General features: G+C 39.0%; 1 protein-coding gene across 2 annotated transcripts in view; it reads right to left on the reverse strand.

The window, feature by feature from the left end:
• Positions 1-613: 613 nt before the first annotated feature.
• Positions 614-17,669, reverse strand: part of EEIG2 (EEIG family member 2) — a 36,692-nt gene continuing 19,636 nt past the window's right edge. The window contains exons 6-12 of one of the 2 annotated variants that reach the window (XR_010025895.1): positions 12,095-12,201; positions 11,045-11,140; positions 8,837-9,020; positions 8,618-8,745; positions 8,006-8,075; positions 2,943-3,300; positions 614-2,911 (exon numbers count right to left, since the gene is read on the reverse strand). Coding sequence is in view for 1 of the 2 variants with exons in the window: in XM_063135448.1 (XP_062991518.1) it covers positions 3,258-3,300; positions 8,006-8,075; positions 8,618-8,745; positions 8,837-9,020; positions 11,045-11,140; positions 12,095-12,201 (628 nt within the window). In the remaining variant the exon portion in view is untranslated. Of the gene's footprint in view, positions 3,301-8,005; positions 8,076-8,617; positions 8,746-8,836; positions 9,021-11,044; positions 11,141-12,094; positions 12,202-17,669 lie in introns of both variants that reach the window. The other variant, XM_063135448.1, reaches the window with a different exon arrangement.

Below are 17,669 nucleotides of genomic sequence, written 5' to 3' on the forward strand. Positions count from 1 at the left end.
TATGTAGAAAGCACAGACCCACTGAAGGTAAAGAAAAGTGAAAGAGTCTTCAAGGTCAAGTGCAAGCTTCTGACTCGCGGGATGTAATTTTATATCTTCTAGCCTTTGAATCAGAGCAGTAAAGCTCACAGTGATTGAAATATAGATGAGAAAAGGAGACAGCAATAGGGCTAGACAGGCTAACACTTTTAACTGGTGATTTTCTTCTACAGGAAAGGCAGAAGTGAGAATATGAGTACTATTCCACCAAAACCCATCTCGCATACATCTTATGTTTGACAGAGGTAAATGGATTTTTATATGTTTAGATCAAACCTTTCCCGTACCGTGATGAGCCAAGGATTTAAACATGTAAGATCCTAAGCAGACCTCTAAGGAAAGCACCTGGTGCAAACTGACCCATTCCTGTCTTGCAGGAGAATGAAACTGAAAATGGGGTGCAGCTATCCAAAATGCTAACTTCTGCTTTTGCATGATTGAAAAAGGGAAATGGAAAGATAACCGTACTCCCTATCAAATTAATTAATTTTAGGGGGGGAAATAAGTGCACATTTCTATTTAGTATTTCTTAGGTTCTCTACTTATTTGGGAAAGCAGCACATACAAATGGAAGTTGAAGACAAACTTTTATTGGATTTGTAAGACCACTTTACATTATTTTATGGTAAAAAAATGGGATTTTACTAAAAAGTGTTAGTTTGGGATTTCACTGTACAGTTTACACAAAATTAATGCCATATATAATATGAAGGTCATTTCCCATGTCTCAGGGACACAGTTGGAATCACTTCATACAAATGGTTCAGTTAACAAAAGTGCATGATAGCTGTTCAAACATTTCATGGAACTAAAATACAGATATTTTTTTAAACTACCACCAGTGTGATGGGTGCAAAAGACAAATTTCCTTCCTGCAAGCTCTACAATTAAAGAAAGTGGGTATTTTTATGGGGACTGACCAACACTGCATTTGAATGCACATTATACCACAGAACATCTAATTGAACATGATAGTTCCTTACACTAAGCAATCACTTGAATTCATTCCCTTCCTGCCAACTTGTCACCTCTCCAAATCAGCCATCTTCTGGGACTTACATTTTTCAGAATCAGAAACATTCCTCAATAAATTCAAACATTATTTTAGAAACTTTTCAACTTTTAACATATCAAACTAAATTTATACTTCAAAATAATTTTTGTGTGCATTATATTAACAGCAGTTTTTAAAAATAAAATCTTTACTTAAATTCAATTAGAACAAGCTCCAATTTAATAAAACGCTTTATAAAGCAGTGACAAAGTTATTTCTGGGTACCCTAATAAAGAAATGGTTCTCAGTTTTTAACAGTTCACATATATGATTTAAACAAGTGAACATGAGTTATGACATTTATAAAATAAACCCTTCAAACATAAAACATCCTTCATTTAGCTAAAGTCTTTAGTCTTCCATTATATTTCTTCAAAAAGAATACTGAATGAATTCAGAGAACCACTAAAAACATGAAATGTTCTGCATGCACCAAGTAAAAATAGCTTTAGTTAACTTATTCAAAGTTGTTTTAAATCAATTCTAGTAACTGACTTTTGTGCCATCTGAGGTCAGCCACTAAACAATTGGTACTTTTCTGAGTTATTGGCAGTTTTTTCATCCTGAAACACTAAAATCCTTTTACAAAAATAAATTGGGCTGTTTAAGTTGTCAAAAAAAGATTTGTTGAAATTGTTGCATAGGCACACTGCACTTTTCCATTTGTGCACATTTATACATATCACAGTTCCCCCAGGAATGTTTATCTGCACAAGTTCCATTGAAATCAATGAGTATTGTCTAAGACTAACTCGGTGAAATAACAGATCAAAATGAGACCCAGTTTTTTAAAAAGATGCAGCTATGAGCAAAGCACTCATCCATATAAGTGTTCCACATAGCTGGCATTTAAAGCAGGGATGGGAAATCTGCCCCCGCTCCCCAGATACTGGACTGCAACTCCCATCATCTCTCACAACTATGCTGCCTAGGGCTGATGGGAGCTGCAGTCCACTAACACCTGGAAGAACACATACTCTCCAACCCTGATTTTAACGGTACTTACTCTATGTACTTGCTTATACAACTGAGCATTTATGGCTTTAGCAAATACACATATTAGGCAAAATAGGGCAAACACTTTTTAAAAGTGACACTAACTCTAGGGAACAACTACACAGGTAAGTGATCTGCCCATGGCTATGCTTCACTTAAATTGGGCCTGAGTAAGCATTCAAATGAAAGAAGAGAGCTTGATTTTCGAATGGGGTGAAAAAATCTGCTATATAAAGTGCTTCTCTTGATAGCTTAAACTGACAGCGGTCAGGTTAGCTGTTCAGTGGTTCTTAACAGTTCATTAAGACAGTTCAGAACCCTTTTTCCTCTGGAACAAGGTGCTCTTTCAATCATTAAATAATTCAACTTGATATTCTATGAGCTAAAATATATACTATTTTCTGCTCCAAGCTTTTTACTACAGATCATTCCACAAGGTCAAAGTTCTCATTGAACACCTATGGTGTAGTAGTGTGGATTTTTGGTATGGACCAAATATAACTCAGTACAACCTTTTAGTACCCAAAAGGGCACATGAGTGCGGTACTGTAAACAGTAATTCAATACATCCATATATCTTAATAAATTTAGTCAAAGTCACTCATTTTAAGAGATAAACTAGTCTCTCTCTCATGTGCAACTCAGCCTTAAAGTTATGCACATTTGTAGTAGTATTTAATCTTATTTCCTCACTGCACAGGTGGCAGGATCACATCCTTAAAGCAGCACTTGCCATTTTATATTCAGGTTTGACAGGAGCAATTGGCGAACAGTAAAATAAATGGCTGAAGTAGACAACCCTTCTAAGACTGACTTCCAGGGCTTAAAAAAAGTGGTAAATAGAAAACATTACTGAATGCATTTCCACCTGCTGACAACTTCAACATACTATGTTCAATTAAATACCATTTGTCCTACCTCCAAAAAGGCAATTTGATTTACACATAGAACAATGCAACAAATCCACCAACACATTCACAATGGCTGGCAAAGGACTAGAAGAAAAAATGCCCTTATACCACAGGTAGATACAGAAGAGGGCATTTTCAACATGAGGAACCCAAACTGACAACTCAGGCCAATGTATGCTGGCATTTCGGGAGAGCCCATCTTCGGAAGCAAGCGAATGCTGGAATTTCAAGAATCCTGCTATTTTAGTCCAGTTGTTCTAGCGTTTAATCACTACTTGTTCATATGCTCCAGATCCCACCCTGAAAAAGCAGGAAAAAAGTTAAAGGGGATAAAAGGCAGTCGAGACTGGAGCAGCATTTTACACCCACACACAGGAAAATAGAAGTTACAAGAGAGGTGTGTGCTGTGATATTTCTTCTCTATAACGCTGAGTAAGTAAAATGTGTAGTGTGACATCATCATGCTGGCTGCCCATGTGAGTGGCAGCTAATGAAGTAAATGGGGAAAGAAAAATTGAAGCTCAGTGTCTTCACATCATGCATTTTTATGTTTCAGATGTTATGGTTGAGAAAGGGAAGCTTGACTGTTGTTGCAAGAGATGCAAAGCTGCTGCCAAAACATCTTGTTCTGAGCCCCGGTATGTTGAATGGTGGTAAAAAGAAATCCACAAAATAGTCAAGTGGTTTAATCACACAGTAGGTTGGATCCAAATTAAATTAGTTGAACTTAACTTTTCATACTGATGTTAACTTAACTTTTCAACTAAATTAGTCCGGATCTAACCCAATTATTCATGATTTAGAACTAGCCCTATCTTGTACCAAGTGCCAAGGCTCTGATACACATGACCTTTGCATTGTCATGGTCACCATATTTACCACGGATATTGAAATATATCCACTAAATATTTAATAAGAGATTAATACCATCAGTGGCAAATTAATCCAGTTCTGAAAAAGTAAAAAACAACAACCCAGTTTCCTCCAGAAAACCGTAGTTTATATAGCAGGACATTTTTTATAGCACTAAGTTGTCCTTCAGTGTTCCTTTTAAGTACACAGTACATTTGGGTTTATTATTGTTTATATTCTGCTGCTCTGCTTCCCATTCTCCCCTCCCCCCACCAAACCTGTAAAAACAAGAATGCAACGATTATGCTCCTCAGCATTCTAGCGTAGCAGAGTGCCTTTTCACACACTTCAAAGAGGCAAACCCAGATTTGCCACTGTGTATATTAAACAGAGCTGCAGCAAACCACATGTCCTAATAAGTATTCCTGGTCTGATTAATGCATTTGTCTAAATCACACTTTAAACATTTAAGGTTTACATCTAAAATAGTGTGTGAAATTGACCCCTAAACAAAGGTTATACTAGGCATTTCTTAAGGCCAGCAAGTTGACTAGGCTGGCTATATGTAAATTAACAAGATTTTCCCTGTATTTCAGAAGTTAATGCGTTGTCAACAAGTTACTCAGGGCTCATCTACACCAAGAAGGATGTAGCAGTATGAAAGCGGTATATGGTATGTGTCAATGGGCCCCAACAGTTGTCAGTGCACTTCAATACCGCCACAAAGCAGTAGTGTGGCTCCTGCCTTTTATATACCACTTTCATAGTGCAATATCCTGCTTGGTGAAGATTAGGCCTCAGTCAATAGCTATAGAAAAAGAATCACTCTAACCATTATAGTTTTCATCAAAAAGTATGTTTAATTTAGCTGAAAACTGCAGCCCTGGAGAGAAATGAATGTGTCTCCCTTTAGACTGAAAGGATTATGGGCTTTTCTACATGCTTGTCTTCTGCTGCTTCTGGATTGTTTGTGAGATTACAATTGGTTGCTTCACTTTTTTTTCCCAGGTGTGTGTGCTTTCTCTGTCTTTCCATATGTTCCATTACACAACCTGTAATGGAACAGTGGCGCTATGGTATAGCAGAATTGTGCAAATACACTAGGGTCTCATGCCGCCATTCAAAGGAATACCAGCCCTTCTCATTAAAAAAAAAAGCTGTAATGATTGCAAAGCAAGGAAGAGACCGTGGAGGAGGATGACACTGCATAAAGCACATGCAAAACTACTTTGAGTGAGAAATCATGAGTGGACAGTAAATGCCTTGTGTAGAAAAGCTCTATGACACCATGATTTAGCTTCCCCAGCTGTTGAGATCAATCTGCATCTTTTGAACTGTGTTTTTGAACTCTACCTTTTTATACCTCTGCTGCATCAGACCCTTAAGATGAGCAAAAGGACTTTTAAACAAGAAGAATATGAGGACTCTGTACCTCCATCTAATGTCACTGAGCTGGAAGTTCACTGTCTCTCTTCTGCTTTTCCTGATTAATCTGCTGTCACTTTTTACAGGCTACAACAATCTTGCTTTAACACAGTAACCCTTTTAAGAACAAAAAACTTGCAGTCCTTATTGGGAGATGGGGGACACTGAGGAGCTCTTTTCCCACCCCCATCTCTAGGAACTTGGGAGGGGGAGAATCCTGGAGACAAGAAGTCAGGGAATAGTATCCAGGGAGGTGATAAGATTTGAGGGAAAGGAGAGGCAGTGGAAGGTGTGTCATATGACTTGATTGTCACCCATGTTGTGGGGAAAACCCTTGTGCTGGGGACAAAGGAGATGGGAGCAGAGCAGGAATGCTGTCTATGAACTGTTGGGAGAGGGAGGTGGTGGGTAGATTGAAGTTCATTTTACTTGCTGGTTCAACTTTTGGGTGGCTTCTGCTACCAGACAAGCTTGGGGAGTTGTCAGGAATATAAACCGTAAACATTCAAGTACACCCCAAACTTGTCTGGTAGCTCTTTTGGACTGCAACTAACGTGACCTAAGGGAGGATTCTCACAAACACACCCAATTGAACCAGCAAGTGATAGAAGCAAATTGATCAAGGCAGGCAGAAGAGATACAGGAAGAGTCCAGCTCAGTAACATTAGCTGGAGAAACAAAGGGCAGTATCCAATGGAGCTGTTCCACCTCAGCTGCTTCCATTCCATTTGGGGACCCAGCACTTGTGCAACGGGCCATTGGCAGTTCTAGAAACTGTTGAAAAGACTAGTGTGAGTTGCTTTATGCAGAAAAAGTGTGGCAACATAGCATTATGTTTTGGAGGCAATAAACTAAGGCTAGAGCCATTTTAAAAGAAATTCAAATCAACTTACTTTATTCATGCTTTTATAGATATTGTCAGAGAAGGCTATCTAACGCTGTTTAGCTACAAGCACTCCATAAAGCTGGATGTTTAAGTGTAAGTGAGTGAAAGCATGAGATATGGTTACTTGGGGACGAGGAAGGGGGATGAAATAGGAACTGATGAAGCTACAGGACATTCTCTATTGCCCCTAGTGTTGTCTGGAAGCATGTAGAGTTGCAACAAAAACAACCCCATAAACTTCAGTTTGTTTCCAGTTTGGGAAAGGTTAGCAAAGCGCTCTTTTACAAACTGCTGATCTGCCCCATTCTGGAAACAAATGTTTCCACTCATTCCGAGTTGTTTTTAGAACTCTGTTGCACAAGCAACGGGTCCCACAGGTACACAGGCACAATAGGATACTACCCAGAGCCCTAATCTTTTCCCCATGTAAAATACTTCCAATTAGCTCACCTTAAGGGTCTGACCTGAAGAAGCAGTTATCAAAAAAGGCCAAAGGGAGAGTGAAAAGCTACGGTAGTTCTAAAGCTACAAATTGATTAACAGTAGCTGGAGAAGCTAAGTCATGATTAATTATCTTGTCAATGAATAAGGGGGCATTTTCAGTCTCGGGTTGTTGTCAGGCAAACTTTAGAACAGTATGCAATTGAATTCATGACAAATAATGGAATCAGGGCTAGGAGATATCCCTATTCTTCAGGATGAAGAAAAGGGAAGCATGTTCACATATTCAGGAAACACCAAAATGGCAGATTTTCATATTTCAAGTACTATAGCTCACCACTAGGAGTACAGGTAGCTGTTTGTAGAAAAGACAGGCACTTTATTCCTTGCAACAACATTGCAGTTAAAAGCAGGGAAATAGCTAGCCATGTAAAATTAATGGAGGCTAGCAGGAAATTAGCACAGGCAAAAGGATCCTTATGCTATGTACAACAGTAATGCTATGCATAACTATCAACTCTGCCTTCCCATTTCTTATAGATGTAGATAAATGGATATGTATATTCCTCATACAACTGGAAACATATTTTCCTACCTGTCTTTACTTGTAGGAAATTTCCATATACAAAAATTCCGTTCACACTGCCCTCTGTATATAGACTCATACAAAGAAACATGCTGTTTATGAGTACGCTTTCACTCCTCAACAAATATTATGGGAATTGGTTTCTTGATAGTTATATTTACATCTCTCCCCATATCTAGTTTACCTGTCTGCTTTCTAATCTTTATTTTTCAGACTCAGACCGTATATACAACTGAAGCCTTGTATTCTGCATCAGTTCAAAATACAGTATATACATTTCAAATAAACAAAGGCATACAAAGAATGGCAGATGTCTGGCTTCAGCTACACTGACTTTAAGCTGGACAAGTGGTGCCTTTGCTACTCTATATTATCAAGCCACCCTTGTTCCTTTTAATTCCTTTTCACAAATAAGCTAAAAGGAATGTGTACCAATCAGCTTTACTCACAATTTCCTTGTTTTCCTTTCCTTTCCCTTCCCTAACCCCTTTCTTTGTGTACTAGGCTATAAACCTGCAGACATGGACTGTGTTATTTTTTAATCTTTGTACAGTGCCTAGAAATCTTTAGGTGAATAACAAAAACAATAAAAAAATTCAAAGTGTTGTTGGTAGTCAGGAACTATTATGAGGTTGTGGTAGTCGTGTCTCATGGGAGAGCTTGTCTGGGTTTTCACATTTAATACTAAAGAAATCACAAGAATATGTATACTTAATATCTGGAACATGCTGATTTTTAAAAGGATTGATTACATGTGATTTTTCAGTGTTTATTATGTTACAGCTAAGGAACATATATAGCATTAATAGACATACCTATTAGGTAAGTGGTGACTTCCAAAAGCTGTACTCCCTCCAGGACCTACAAAAAGTCTGAGCCCTTCCTCTGAAAAAATAAAAATAAAAAATATTAAAATGTAGAATACTACCACATCTAAGTTGGGTATAATATACTTGTGGAATGGAGTTTTCCTGACCTTTCCTCGTTGCTTCAACTCTCTGCACCTACAAAAACCTGAGTCCCAGGTTTGGTGGACACTCGCAAGTAGTGTGGGATGTGGTGTGACAGCTGGCAGAAATTGCAGATTCCCCCTCTCTTATGAGAGTGAAGATGCCTTCTGCTCATGTTAGGTTATTTTTGGGTCTAATACATTTGATAGGTATAAAAATATTAACTCTAGAAATGCATTTATGATCTCTAGCACTAAACAGGAGATTGTCTTTAGTCAGCAACTCTCCTCCGCAATTGCTTCAGCTCTTCTGCATCATCTGTCATTTCTAATGTGTTTAATAAGTAGTAAGTGAGTAATGATTTTGCTTTGTATAGTTTAAGGCTTGCCATGGGAGTTCACACACACATGAATGAGAAAGTTTAGAGCCATCCAGCCATCCAGTGATCAGATTTTTATTCTCTTGTTCTTTACAAACCTTCTGCACTTGAGTCCAAACTGAAGTCTTGACTCTGCAGTATCTTTTCAACAACGTCATCTGCATCAACTCTGGTAGCATCAACCCTCTTTAGCTGTGATTCCACAGAGTCCTGTTTAACTGGGTGCCTATGGAATATTTAGAAGTTTTATCACAGTGTTAATTCTGAATATGTCTATAAAAGCAAACTGGAGAAAGCGTCTTTATAAAATCTTGTACCTGTTGATTTTTTCTGGAGCTGCATCTTTCAACGGCACCTCCAAATCATCTTCGCTTTTGGATTCTGTCTCTTCACAAGGCTCTAGAATACTATCTATACCAGTTGATGCACTCCCCACAGAGGTATTTCTCTTATGGCAGAGATCAGAGAAACTGGATGATCTGGAGTGGCAGGTGCTATATCCTAGAAGAGAATAGTTCAGAGACATTCGTCTGATGCCAAGTGCTTATACCTCAACTGACGGGCAGGATTCCAGTCTCCACTTCTATCTTGAATATGCCACATTTATTTTATTAAAGAATATAAAAATGACTCCACAAGAAAGATATTGGAGCAGTTTACAATACAGTAAAATACAAACAAACAAAATATTTGTATGTAAGGTATACCGTAAATATTTGGGGTTCATTCAGTTATCAACACCCAGTAGAGAGAGAGGTTTTATTTATTTAGGGCACAGTCCTATTAGATCTGCCCTGGGTACTTGTAAGCCTCCAAACCCAGAGGCTTACAAGTATCCAATGCAAAGTGGGAGGCATGCTGCACCTCAGCACCCTGCATTTTACCCAGAAGGCCATTTTTGGAGAAGGGGAGGGAGGGAGGGAGGCTGGGGATATGGCATAAGGTGTTCTGTCCCCTCCCACACCCCCTTTCCCTCCTTCCTTCCAAGCTTGTGTTTGTGAGTTCGTAGACGCAGCCAGCACGGTTTTCAACACAATGGCTGTAAGGTGGAGGGGGGTAGCGAGCTTTGATTCCTAGCTCCAAGGTCATAGTGCGGTCTAGGGCCTTGGTGCTGGGAATCAGAAAAATCCTATAGCCCCCAGATGCTTTCCGGGGCCACAGGATTGCTCCCTTAATTTATTTTATTATTAACATTTATATACCATCCTATTTGCTAAAAAGTCATCAAGACAGTGTACAACCATTTAAAAACAACAAAACCGTAAAACAATAAAAAACAATACCATTAAAAACAGTAAACGGTTAACAATGTAAGTTAAAAGGCTAAATTTAAAAGATGTGCCTTCATACCATTTCTAAAATCGAAGAGAGTAGGGGCCAATTGCAGTCGGAGAGTGATACAGGAGAAAGCCCTTTCATGTGATCTTAATAATTGGACAGATCTTAATAATTGGACAGATTCATTAAAAGTTATAGGTTTCCCTTAGATAGCCAGGTCTTAAGTCGTTTAGTGCTTTAAGGGTTAAAATCAACACCTTGCACTGAGCCCAGAAAGCAAGTGGCAACCAATGCAAGTCTTTAAATACAAGTGTAATATGGTCCTAATACCATGCACTGATTAGCAAGCTAGAAGCTGCATTTTGCAGCAATTGAACCTTTTGGACATTCTTCAGGGGTAGCCCCATGGAGAGCCCATTCCAGTAGTCTTAAGTGTGCTGTAAGCAAGACATGGATAACTGTTGCCAAGTCAGACCAACTCAAGAAAGCGTAATTATGCAAACACACTCCTTCCTATTGTCACTACCTGAAGACCAGAGACAGCATAGGATCAAGAAGGACTCCCAAGCGATGGACATGATCCTTCAGGGAGAGTGCAAGCCCTTCCAGAAGAGACTGCATTTCAATGTCCTAATCAGGCTTCTTACTGACCAACAACACCTCTTCCTTGTTTGGGTTTAGCCTCAGTTTTTTTCACTCTCATCCGGACCATTATTGAACTCCGGCAACACTCAAGACTTTCAACTGCTTCCTTGCTGATAAGCAGCAATGTAAATGGACATAATCCAAATGACATCTCTCATCAGCAGTTTCATGTAAGTAGTAAATAAAAAGGGGGACAAGGTAGAACCCTGAGAAAGACCACAGGTTTTATCCTCAGCCGCTAATGATTCAACACCTCTTTCTAGCTTCCTGATGACTCAACAGTCTTAGCCAACATTAGCCAGCTCAATGATTGCCTTTAAATCCTTACATTTTGCTTAAATGGAGGTCTGTCTTGTGTCACTTTCTAGTTTACCACAATTTGTGTTTTTAATAGTTGCCACATTTAAAAAAATCACTGAATACTGTAAATTTCCATTCAAGAGATTTGCACAAAACACGATGCTTGAGCTTTTAAGGAATTTTCCTAATCCTGTTTATATTGGTTGTTAATCTGTCAAAGCTTTTTACAAAGCAAATAGGTCATTTTACATCCTTTTGCTGGAAATATTGGATATATTAATTCATGTCACTAAACCTCCTACCTGACACTTTTGACTGCTGACTTGCATAGCTGGATGTCCTAGAATGTCCACATGCTCCAAGTTCATCTGAGACAGAGGTGCTCTTGGTTGTGAGATCTGCAAAAAAGGAAGACCAAGCAACACTGGTGCTGAATTACTTCCTCAGATGAATAGTCTATATGAAAGCCTTGACTAAAAAATATACACAGGTAGTTCTCAGTCTCGTTACACTATATTTCAGCATGCCATATGAAAAAGTATCATGCAGATGTGGACCACTTTTCTTTCTTTAGTTTTCTAGAATGATCAAGACCTAGATATAATAGAGAGAGACTAGAGGGTTCCTAATGCAGGAGACATGGGCCACTGTACGGATAGAGGCAGTTTCTGTCGATAGTACTCTGGGGATTTAAATTGTGCCTTGACTGAGTGAGAAGACAGGATTAACCACATCTCTTATTATCGGCACAATGCAGACAGCTAAGAAAGAGGTGTTTTGCACCATTAACAGTCATTTCAGTTGGTCATTTATGTTACCCCTGCAACTTTTTAAAGTTAACCCTACACTTGAGTCAACTTGAGTAAGAACTAGCCTACATATTTTTTAAAAAAGCACGTAACACAGTTATCCTGGGATTATCTCAATTCAGAGTGTACATGTTTTAATCCTGCCCCATATTCAGAACAGCCTGCACATAAATAATTGGCATGGCAGGGAGGAGGAATTCATCACCCCCACCCCAAATGCTAGCTCTCTGTAGAAAATGAGTTTTTCACATGGGGGATAATTCAAACATGTAATCTCCTCACCTGCTCTCAGAAGTTGTACAACACCTTTCTTAAATGAGCAGACCATCCCTTAGGTATGCTTCTTAGTTCCACCTGAACAGTTTTTCTCAGAGAGACTCAATTATAAAATACGGAAACTATGCCAAAGTACATTTTGAATATTTTGGCTTACAGCCTAATATTAATAGAAACCTGCATAAGTGGCATTCCCATTTATCCAAACTGCCAGCTACTTGAATGATTTTTTTTTATTTTTCTCAGGCTTTTGTCATAGTTCTTCACCTGATATAGTTAGATGTGATGCTTTTGTGTTCTCTACACCTTTCCTATCTTCATGTAGGGATTCTGGTTCTCCAGCAATTGAAATGGACATTGCTGTGGATGGAGGCCTGCAAACAAAGAAAGACTGAGATTAAACCTGGTTCTATTGATGTTTGTTTAGGTAAAGAAACATTCATTTCACAGATACTGCAAACAAGATTCAGTAAACTCTTAACATCTATTCCAGCACTTCTACACAATTTATCCAGTGCCAGGAAGACTCAAGTACAGTTTGCAGATTTCAAAGTAAATTTTGTTTGTTTATTTATTTATTTGTTTAATTATTACATTTTTATACTGCCCAATAGCCGAAGCTCTCTGGGCGGTTCACAAAAAGTAAAACCACAATAAGACAACCAACAGGTTAAAAGCACAATTACAAAATACACTATAAAAAGCACAACCAGGATAGTTCTTGGGGATTAGTTCTTGGGGAATGGTTGTTTTAACTAGACTGCACCTCATTATATTAAATTTGATTCTTTTTTTACAGTTAACCGTCTCATGTCTTTGACTTACATTTCATTTATAAATTCTACTTTCAATCAATAGAAGATTCATATTCTTCTCCTTACACCCTTACCACTTCTTTTTATTGTTTTCTACTAATTAAAAATCTAAAACAGTCTTTTGTATATGTCAAAATACACTCTGCATCACTGGCCAGGAAGTTATTCATTTATTTTAAAATATTATATTATTTAGACAATCTTGGAAGAGGGTACTATATAGCTGCAAATCTAGTAGAAGATTAGTGTCTTGAATAATATAAGGCAAATTTAAAGCAAACTGTAACACCCTCAAATAAATATAAGGCACTATTTCAGGACTTCACAACTTGTGACCCACCAAGTCAAATGCAGCCCACCCCTTATCTTACAGCTGCCAGGTGCCTCCCCCACCTTCTGTAGTCTAACAGCTTCTCTACATGAGCGATTTATTGCACACTCATGATTGGCCACTCACAGAAGTTTGAAGGTCCTTTACATGATGCCATGTAAAAGAGTCCGGGAGATAGGCTCATTGCATGTTCTGGATGGGGTTGCACTCCCTCTGAAAGCTCAGGTTCATAGTTTGGGGGTACTCTTAGATCCATCTCTGTCACTGGAGGCTCAAGTGGCCATGGTGGCTTACAGTGCCTTTTACCAGCTTCAGCTGGTTCACCAACTGCAGCCTCTCCTGGACAGGGATAGCTTGGCCACGGTGGTACAGGCATTGGTAACTTCAAGATTGGATTACTGCAATGCACTCTATGTGGGGCTGCTCTTAAAGCTGCTCCAGAAGCTGGAGCTAGTGTAGAATGCTGCAGCTCAGCTGTTGTCTGGAGCTGCCCCTTTCCAGCATGAAACTCCTCTGCTGAGGGAACTGCACTGGTTGCCTATTCGCTACCGGGCCAGGTTTAAGGTTCTTGTACTTGTGTACAAAGCCCTAAACAACTTGGGACCAGGATACCTGAGAGAACGCCTTCTCCTCTACCAACCTGCCCGGTCATCCAAGGGCATAGAATCATAGAATAGCAGAGTTGGAAGGGGCCTACAAGGCCATCGAGTCCAACCCCCTGCTCAATGCAGGAATCCGCCCTAAAGCATCCCTGACAGATGGTTGTCCAGCTGCCTCTTGAATGCCTCTAGTGTGGGAGAGCCCACAACCTCCCTAGGTAACTGATTCCATTGTCGTACTGCTCTAACAGTCAAGAAGTTTTTCCTGATGTCCAGCCAGAATCTGGCTTCCTTTAACTTGAGCCTGTTATTCCGTGTCCTGCACTCTGGGAGGATCGAGAAGAGATCCTGGCCCTCCTCTGTGTGACAACCTTTTAAGTATTTGAAGAGTGCTATCATGTCTCCCCTCAATCTTCTCTTCTCCAGGCTAAACATACCCAGTTCTTTCAGTCTCTCTTCATAGGGCTTTGTTTCCAGACCCCTGATCATCCTAGTTGCCCTCCTCTGAACATGCCCTCCTCTGAACATGCTCCTGGCGGTTCCACATAGACCTATCGTCCGATTGGAGTCCACCAGGGAAGAGCCTTCAGTGTGGTGGCCCCCCTCCTATGGAATTCCTTGCCTCTGGAGATCAGGCAGGCACCAACTTTGTATTCCTTTTGGTGCCTCCTGAAAACGCCATTGTTCCAGGAAGACTTTTCTTAATGACCAGCCATGGTTCACGGTTCACTTTTCATTTTGCTTCTTTTAAAAATCCATTTTAAGGTGTTTTATTCTGTTTTTATTGTATTTTATCTTGTACACCACTCTGAAATTTTGAATGGAGAGTGGTATATAAATAGTGTAAATAAATAAATAAATAAATAAATAAATAAATAAATAAATAAATAATCTACCTCCCATGCCTTCCCCCTGTAATCTTGCTTTTAAAAAAGATCAGAGATAATGCACTATTTAAAATTATCGCAGGCTATCACAGGCCACTAGATGGAGTTGTTTCATTTAACTTTAGGGAGCATTGCCAAGAGGAAAAGTTTTCAGTTACAAATCACTTGGTCGCTGTTGGTCGTCATCTAAAGGAACCATAGTCAACAAAGAAAGACCCTGGAAGAAGACAAAATGTTTTTTTCCTTAATGTAGAGATGATCTAAGACAGGCAGCAAAAACAGAATGTTTACCAGGCCCCTGAAGGGCTCCTATATATGACTGATAGGCTCTGTGGCTTGGATCAGAGGTTGTGCAGGCCTGTGCTGTTCTGTGGGGCCTGTGCTGGAGCACCATGTTATTGAAATGAATATAGGGTTGTGCAGTTGCCATCCTTGTTGTATTCTCTCAGGCTTCAAATCTCAAGTGTCCTCATAAAAATGGAAGAGCTGATTTCTAATCAGCCTCCAAAGTGATTTTCTAACTGGGAGAATTAACATCAAAAACAACCACCATCTGGATCTTCTAAAAAAAATGTGTGGTGTACTTGGGAAACAAGGTTGTTGGTTTTTGTGTGTGGAATTTTAAAGAACTGCAGAGCAGTCTTGAAAGAGCAAAATTCCCCCATAAAAACAAAGTATTTTACACAGCATTATAGTGCTAGGCAACTAATGAGCAGACTAGTTTCCATTCTCCAACCTTGCTCAGTTTGAAACCCAGCCAAAAATTCTTCCTAGCTGGCCCCTAGCATTGCCTCTGATCCAAAAGAAACTCCCCCCGCCCCATGCAAACTAAGACACAGGCAATGGTATTTTTAACTCCCCCAGTATGACCAATAGAGAATCTCTAAAAGCTCCTCGCAACCATGAATTCTCGTGAGCTTTTGATGAAGAGCTCTTTCAAAGTCTATACTACTGTTTACCTGGCCCTTTCCTATGTCTCACCTTGTATGGGTCAGCAGGAAGAGCCCTAGCTCACTTCCAAATTAGGTCTCTATTAAGCATCAATTGTTGACCAGGGAAGTAATGGAAGAATTTGAGAGTGTGGGAACTTTTAGAGTAATGTTTACTGAAAAAATGAAAAGATTTAATTTGTAACTAATTACCCCTTATCACAAAGTTAACCATTACATTCCAGATTCTGATGATAGAATTCCAGAAACTTAGTATCAATAGAGTTGCTGTATACTTAGTTATACATTTTTAACAACCATGATGCTGTGTCCTGCTGGAAAGTAACAGTGTTAACTTTAACATGTTCTGTTCCAATGCAACATCACAATAATAAATCCTATTTCTAAATTATCAGATACCTTTAATGGCTCCATAGGAACCTCTGCCATTAGGAAATACAGATAACACTCAATACCAGTGATGCCTGTTCATGTGCTAATAAATCTGGCTCAAATATAGAAGTGTGCAATCCACTATGGCAGTATAAGTAATGAGTGACCCTCCAGATGTTTTGGCCTACAACTCCCCTACATCAGCCTTCCACAGCATAACCAATGGTAAGGAATCATCCCCAACTCTGCACTATGACTTACCCTGAACTACAACATGACTTACCCTGCCTTGATCCAGAGGGAGAGGCAAGTAACAAATAAATAAAATAATAATAATAATTCAAGAATACCTTTCAGGATGAGCCAAGTTAAGATTTCAGTTTTTAACAGATTTATTTGCATTCTAGATAAGAAACAGTAGTCTAAAAGGAAGAGAAGTAATTTGCTGAATGACAGAGTGACCCTGTATTGATGCTTTGGTATATAAGCACTGCACATGGGAGTATAAAAATTAGTCCACCTCTATAACATCATAAGGTATAAGAGCACAACTGTTTAGGATAATGGTGCACTAACTGTATTAATTTAATTCCTCAAAAGAGTTAGTTCTTTTTTTATATAGCAGCACATATATTTAAGAAATTTATAGGCCATCCTTCAGTTTACAGGTATACAAGTATACTTGTCAGGATGCCAGATTGCCTACAGCTACCTGGCAAATGTGCATTTGATGGCTAAACCTAGGGTTGCCCCTATGCAAACTAAGTTAAAACAATACCTTACTCTTGGTTTTACTACTGCTGTTACTACTGGGTTAAATTATTTTTCTTTTTGACAATAATGATTAGATTGAAAAACCATTACAAGAATGTAAAAAAATCTACAAAATGGATTAAAAACACAACAAACTCTAGGACTCTCACCTCTTCATAGCTTTCTGGGGGATTGTAAGAATTTAAGACATCAAAAAGTTGTCTTCTGAGCACTTTCGAGGCTTGAGGCAAAAGTGGCATGTATTTATGCTCTTCTGTAAATGGTACTCTAACACCAATACATCTTCATTTAAATCTATGTTACCCAGAAACACCCATTAGCGAAGCAGTAAAAAAAAAAAAGCATTAGTTATGATTAAGAATTTATGCTATGCTACAACACTATTTTTTTACTGCCTACATTTAACTTTTGGAGCATGGCTGATGGAAATAAAAGCTTCCCAGCTGCACTGCTACAATTAGACCACTCGCCAAGCCGCGTGACTCATCGCAAAATACCTCATTAGTCTAGAAATTTATCCTATCCACTTTTTTTCTTCTGGTGAAGGACACGTATACAGTTTGCTGTAACAGACACACACATCGACAGCCCTTTTACATTCCTGTAGCTGACAGCCAAAACAAAGAAAACTATACCATTTTTAATCCCTAACATGTGTACCTTAAGGAATTAAAACAACCTTTTTGCTGGTATATTCTTGCTAAGAAAACCTCACTGGAAATGGTTTCTAAATAGTATTGATTTCTATAAGGTCATTTTAAAAGTAACACCCTTTTTCACCAGCAGAAATAATAACTTGCCCAGTACATACTGAATTTTTGCATTATTATTATAAATTGTGTGTGTGTGTGTGTGTGTGTGTGTGTGTGTGTGTGTGTGTGCGTGTGTGTGTGTTGGGGAGTGGGGGTGATTGTGTTTGAGACAGCTGCTTTGATTCAGAATCCTACATGTGCAAGAGCCATGCATGTCCCTATGTTTCTGTCCAAATTCTATATACCACTAAATTAATCCAGGTTGCATTTATTTCTCCAGAGTCTGTGTTCTGGGAAGAAAGGGGATGGAATGGCAGCTAGGAAGGACAGCACCACCAAAAAAATGTTCACACAACAGCCCA

Source organism: Elgaria multicarinata, chromosome 1 (assembly GCF_023053635.1).
Source record: "Elgaria multicarinata webbii isolate HBS135686 ecotype San Diego chromosome 1, rElgMul1.1.pri, whole genome shotgun sequence".
Taxonomy (NCBI): domain Eukaryota; kingdom Metazoa; phylum Chordata; class Lepidosauria; order Squamata; family Anguidae; genus Elgaria; species Elgaria multicarinata.